This window comes from Lolium rigidum, chromosome 1 (assembly GCF_022539505.1).
Source record: "Lolium rigidum isolate FL_2022 chromosome 1, APGP_CSIRO_Lrig_0.1, whole genome shotgun sequence".
Classification (NCBI taxonomy): domain Eukaryota; kingdom Viridiplantae; phylum Streptophyta; class Magnoliopsida; order Poales; family Poaceae; genus Lolium; species Lolium rigidum.
This window is the reverse complement of record NC_061508.1, coordinates 248816893-248823272: the sequence shown is the minus strand read 5'-3', so window position 1 is coordinate 248823272 and position 6380 is coordinate 248816893. Positions and strand designations below refer to the sequence as shown.

The 6380-nt window shown below is 44.1% G+C and overlaps 1 protein-coding gene across 1 annotated transcript; it reads right to left on the bottom strand.

The window, feature by feature from the left end:
• Nucleotides 1-237: 237 nt before the first annotated feature.
• Nucleotides 238-5995, bottom strand: LOC124692452 (RNA-binding KH domain-containing protein RCF3-like). Its single transcript, XM_047225842.1, has 8 exons — nucleotides 5147-5995; nucleotides 3105-3551; nucleotides 2139-2387; nucleotides 1521-1748; nucleotides 1028-1107; nucleotides 850-958; nucleotides 636-762; nucleotides 238-548 (listed from the first exon to the last, which is right to left on the bottom strand). The coding sequence occupies exons 1-8, from the start codon at nucleotides 5876-5878 to the stop codon at nucleotides 523-525; spliced, it is 1998 nt and encodes a 665-aa protein (XP_047081798.1). The 5' UTR covers nucleotides 5879-5995; the 3' UTR covers nucleotides 238-522.
• Nucleotides 5996-6380: the final 385 nt, after the last annotated feature.

The window sequence follows — 6380 nt, the reverse complement described above, 5'->3', positions numbered from 1 at the left end:
TTTCCACGATTTGTTGCAGTGCCAGAATATCATGTCAGCTCTAAATAGTTTTTTGCATACCAATAACACATGCGTGCGTAGGGATCCCCTTGTAAGAAGTTAAGATGAGATAACAGATAAGCACCCTGAGTTAAACTATTTGATGATAGCATCCATCTGCAATTACTAGCACCAGCAAAAGAACACCATGCTACAGATTAGTAGAAAGATGTATTGATAGAAGTTTCATAAAAAAGCTTACCAGAAGAAATGTTATCCATTGTCCTTATTGTTCTACAAGCCTGTTCATTCTAATGAGGGAAAGACCAAGCACATCTTGGCTTCGTAACAGCTAATATCATACATGAACACTAGTACACGTAAAGCCACAAGGCTTAATCAGGGAAAAAATTATACAGCTAGAAGATAAACATCTCGCATGAACTCATGCACTCCACCTAAACTATGCAGGCAGTTCCTCGAAAGAATTAGACAAATGGCCCTATTGAACATTGCGATGGGTAAGATGCAGCAATGACTCCATTAGCCCGAAGGCATGTCATCTTGGACTGGCAGGTGGAAAGGGAATAAGAGTTATATATTTCACAGTGTAGACGATGTAATTCAAAGATAGGAAGAGTGCAAGAGAGACTCACTGCTAAGTATAAACCCCTGGAGCAAGCTCTGAGCTTTGTCGGCCTGCTCAGGGGTACCAGATATTCGGACAACCTTTTCCATGGCTCCAGGTCTATCTTCAGCAAGTGTGACAGATGCACCAGACATCTGTTTCCAGCAGAGTTTAGAAAGTAAGAGTGGCGAAGAAGTATCGGTATTTAGTTGCTAAGAAAAAAAAATCAGGATATACAGCACCTCGCTTATCTGGGCAAGCTTGCTTCCAGCCCTCATGCTGAGGCTCGCAACTGCACTATTTGGTATGACAACTTCTAATGTGCTTCTAGTCACTAGGGGGACAGCAAATCTGATGGAGAAAAAAATAAGGTGGTCATGGATCAACACGGAAGAACTGACAGTGTTCACACAAACTTACCGTTTTGGAGCACTTTGCCTTATATCATCGTTAATGTTGCTCCCTTGCTCAAATGATCCACTTGCACTAACTCCACTATCCTGCAATTAAACATTCGTATGTGTCGTCCAAGCATTATTATCAGACTCCAGATAAAGACACTAGAAGCAGTGACTAGAAGAGTAACATGCACTCTTTATCGAAAAAAGACGAAAAGTAAGATGCACTATATAACTCTGCTGCATACAGTATAAATATTCACATCATACAGTAAAAATTTGCCATGATTATGAATCATTTAGGTAAGTGTTTTTCTCTGCCATGAAGAATGCAACTTTACAAGCCACTGATAGTGCCTTAACAGTAGATTGATGTATGGCGACTAAACACATTTTGAAAGACACAGACAGAAGGTATCAGAGAACATCAGGGGCAAACATACTTCAGGGGATTCCTCAAAAATAAAAAATAAACAGAGGGGGATAATACTTTGTTGCATCAAGCTCAGATATACCTTTGAGTGCCAAGAAGTTGTCATTTGTGGTGCTTGTTGGTACATGCCCATTGGAAGGTCATTTCCAGGGTACAGTCCACGAGGTGAGTCTTTTGCTGGAGAAATGGATCCATGCACATTAATGCTGCCAATTTGGTTGGGACCAGACATCTCACGGTATAAGTAACTTCGTAATTTCGTAGTTACTTGCATGAGAGCATTCCGAGCAGCTCTAATCTCTCCTACAATCTGGTAAAACATATTGTGGTTAACCTCACAAATAAAGGGACAATAAACTTCTAACTCAAACAATATAAATTTTGCATCTGTGTAAGGCAACATAGAATATTAACATGGAACTTTATAAATTAATGCATAACCTATTGCTCATTCCTCATGGGCAAGAAGCAACTAAGAAACATGCCAACTCCATCTTGGCTCAAAAAACAAAGAACTAAACCGATACTGCTGCATTCCAACCGTATTGACACAGAAATACCATCTGCAACCCTCATAAATAATTGATATGAACTTCCAAAAAAACAATTATACAGCCATGTAGTCATTTTGCACATGAATCTACATGGTTAGATTCTCAAAAATAGCACAAGTGAAGATGTACTGCCAATGAAGACCAACCTGTATGAGCTCATCAGATTCTAAAGCGCAAGATGGAACTTGTTCCCTTGGTAATATCTGTATATTTGCGCTAGTTTGCCTCTGTATATCAGATAATGATCCGTCCCTTCCCTCAAAGCAAGCAATTTCACTTGAAGGGACAAGTAACCTTGTTGTGATAATGTTATCCTTGTCAGGGCCAAGATCTACGATATAGGTTTGAATGTGCAGCAATGCTTCTTGAGCTGGAAAAAGCTCGTGATCTGGGCCCTATATCAAAATTAAGGGTACGTTAATAATATAAAACGGCACCCCTGAGGGGAAAAAGTGATCCCAAATTTAAGTGAACACAAACTGAAGTATATGTGTTCATAAAACTTCCACTAGAACAAACTTAAGTATTTCAAATAAACAGATATCAAAGTATCTATGCATCATGCCATAAGGCCAAAGTAAGGTTACACGCAAGCAAAGACTGTTGTTAACCATTAAGCAATATGTGCCTTTTTTCAACTAGAATTGCTTCGCAGATCTCAAGATTGAAACTGTACAGATATAGTGTACTCCCTCCGTTCCATATTAGTTGTCGCGGACTCGGATGTACCTATACACAAAATGTGTCAAGATACATCAAAATCATCAACAACTTGTGTGTAGGTACATCCAAGTCTGCGACAACTAATATGGAACGGAGGGAGTACTGAATAGCTGAGCTAGCGTCTCCCAGTTTCATTTAAATTAGATAACTACTGAAAGTTCCATAACTGGTGAAAATCACAAACTTCCATAGCTGAGTCTCGTCAGGCAACAAGTCAAAGACCGCTGGAGCAAGTTAACTCTCCCAGATAGCAGCAACCTAGCAAGTGATGCTACTTTAGATTGGTGCTACAATCGGTAAAATATTTAGGTGAAAGTATACCATGCATCTAAAGAAGCAGGCTAGTATGTAGGGCGCTAAAGTACAGGGACATAAGTTATGTCAATTACCTCTCTAGATGTGATGATTAGAGCCCTTTCATCAGATCCAGCAATATGATCAGTAAGCCGAACATCAACACCAACGTCAACCTGTAACATCTCTATTATTCCATCACGTGATCCTACTAAACTGTTAGCCTTGTCATTTGGGCAAAGAATTCGAAATATGATTTCATCAAACGGCATCTCTGGATGTTCATTGAACTTGCTACCATTTGAATCAAACTCATATCCTGGTGGCTCCATGCTACCATTATTTCTAATTTGATCGAATCGGGCATAAGGTTCTTCAAATGCAGGCATCGGCTGACCACCCAAGTAATCATCAGCCTGAGAAATTCGATGCTCTGGTGAATTCCGTCCGCGGAAGGGACCACGATCACGGTGTAAGCTTTCTTTCAGACGGTCAGATATAATTAGTACCGCCTTTTTAACACAATTCCCTTCTCCAACAATCTGTAATAACATATCATGAGAAAAATACACCTCAGAAGACAGGTTTTACAATGAAAAAAATGGGAGCAAAAGCAATTTGTCCTATCATGCATCTAAAATCACAATTACAATTATATGATGTCAAGAAACAATGAAGCCCCAGTAGTTCTCTACCAAGTAACTGGCAGATTATAAAGTCACTGATAAATCACAATATTTAGAGTTGGCGTTTCCGGATTCAAGCCTATTTTGAGGAAGATGAATTTGGAACCATAAGTGACTACCTGGAAGACATTTATTTGGATGGTGCGTCAGATTTAAGCTATAGTTAATAAGTTTAACAACCAGAAAAGGATCGAGAACAAATGCATAGCTACCAGCCTACAGTAATTTTTGAGCAGGACATATCCTGGGAATCAGGGTGATCAATCAACAGAATTGTGAGAGCTAGGATGGGAAAAGGTTAAAGGTCGCCACGAAGCCCAATTTTGAGCGTAGCTGATTAGGCATCACTCAGTATATTGTAAGAGGAGTCAAACATTCATCTGTTTAATTTGTCTTTAATTTTAAGCTTCTTACTGTTGTTTGCATCTGAGAATATTCAGTTTGTTCAGGATAAGATACCTATGGTTGGTACGAGCTACTAGGAGACGTACACTTAGGTGTTCCGGCTAAACAAGACCCATACTACCAAAAGGCAGGTATAGAACACATATAGGGAAGACAGACACAAATGCACAGACACATTATCCGGGGGTGTCACCGTTTGCATCGTATCAGTATCATAAGAAAAGATTGATTGTTGTGAGTGATTTTACTACCCTTCCAGACTTAGCAGGTAATGAAGCTGCTGACGAGGGAGGAAATGTCCGTTGAAAATAAAGCGAACCAGTGGGGATTAAAAGTAACTCTTTTTTTTACTGATTTACTGTATGAAGCCAATAATTATCAGCATACCACCTCAATGTCACTCCACGTGGAAGCAAACGAACTTGAGATACCATAACAGACTCGGTAGAGGGAATATACACATATGAAAGAAAAGAGAGGACTTGTGTACTAGAACAACGTAATTGAACACAAGTTTCTCCTTGGTTTTATCTATCCACACGCTTTTACCTTCCCACTAACTCAACGTGGTAACACCCCTAGAAGAAAGACGCGCACAACTTATCTCCAATCTGAATTGATTGATATCACTCGAATCTGAAGTACTTGATAATTGCAAAACATTGATACCATAACTTGCTCAATGGCTTACTTCCCGAGCCTCCTTACACACAAGTAATACTTTCCAGTGGGGCAGCAGCTGTGGCACTAAGGGCCACATCAAACGGTCGTCACGGAAAGCATATCTCGTACGCAGAAGATGCGACATTCACTCACTAAATCACTAATTTAAAGGAGTTAGCTGTTTGAGTTGTATTCAGTCCCAAGTCTTCTCCATCAAATAACATAATCTTTTAACGCGCATTTGTTTCCTTTTTTAGTTCATCAGCTAATGGTTCAGAATGGAGCGGCGACACGTCTTATGTTCCACTCAAAATACCAACTTTGATGCTCATTATCAAGACAGAATTGAAGCATGTATACAACATTTGCAGCAGGCGCCATACCTGCACGACCTCCTCCGACAAGGACACGCAGCGCGGCGTGTTCTGGTCGCGGGGCAGGATCCGGATGTGCGTCTTGGTCTCGGACCTCATCTGCTCGATGATCTTGCCGCCCTTGCCGAGCAGGCACCCAACGTGCTGGCGCGGCACGACGAGGCGCGTGGTGACCTTGCCGCGGTCGCGGGCGTCCTTGCCCCTGGGCCCGTACTCGCCGTCCTCGTCGCCGTCGTCGGGCTGCGTGTCGAGGATCCGGCGGTGCACCATGAGCAGCGCCTCCTGCGCGGGCGAGAACGCCTGCTGCGGGCGGCCGCCGCCGTCCGCGTCGCCGTCGGCCGTCTCGATGGCCCTGACGGGGTCCCCGGCGAAGGGCGCGTGGACGGTGATGGTCGCGCCGGTGTCGTCCTGCGCGTCGGCGATGAAGCCGGCGGTGAAGCCGTAGATCTTGGACTCCGGGCAGATGATGCGGAAGGACGTGGTCGAGGCGGGGCCGGCCCCCGCCGCGGAGGAGGAGGGAGGGGGAGGCGGCGGGGGCGCGAAGGGCGGCGGCGCGGGGTCCGGGGGCAGGAAGCCGCCGCGGCGGTCGGGGCCGCCCCCGGGGGGTCCGCGGCGGTGGTAGTTGTTGGCGTTAGGGTTGGGGCCGGCGCCGCGGCGGTCGAAGCGTGGCTTGGAGCGTGGCGGCGGCGGCGAGTCCTGGTCGTTGTAGTGGTAGCCGCGCTTGGAGCGGGAGCGGTCCATTGGTGGATTCGATCGGGAGCTTTTCGTTCGTTCTTTGTCGTTCGATTCCCTGATTCGAATCCCGTTCGATTGATGCGGTTCGGAATTGGAATTAGGGTTTACAGAGGTTGGGGAAGAACGGGAGGGAGCTGGCCGTACGCGGCCTGCCTGATTGATGCCCGGATCCACTCGAGCTGATGAGTACTGTCACTGGCTACTGCTAGTGTAGGTATACTCCAGCCTTTTTAGGGCTGATTTAAGCTCTTCCTCTTTTCGATTTGATTCAAACCGTTTTCGATTCTTAGAATTGAAACAAACTTTACATACTCCCTTGGTTCCATAATTCTTGTCAGTTTAACTCAATAATGAACCTTTGGTTAGCACCTTCGACTCATATATGCATATTTATCGACGCATAAACTTCGGTACTACTCCCTCCATCACATTGCTTAGGGCGTAAACTTTTTTACACAGTTTTTTAGGAGAGCCCCGGTAGGAGAGAAATAAACGCCAGTTTCCATCT

Coding starts and splice junctions, on each gene's coding strand:
- LOC124692452 (XM_047225842.1), bottom strand. CDS start 5,878: ATGGACCGCTCCCGCTCCAAGCGCGGCTACCACTACAACGACCAGGAC. Junction 3,552..5,146: donor TGTCGGAGGAGGTCGTGCAG/GTATGGCGCCTG, acceptor ATGTTATTACAG/ATTGTTGGAGAAGGGAATTG. Junction 2,388..3,104: donor TAATCATCACATCTAGAGAG/GTAATTGACATA, acceptor ATTTTGATATAG/GGCCCAGATCACGAGCTTTT.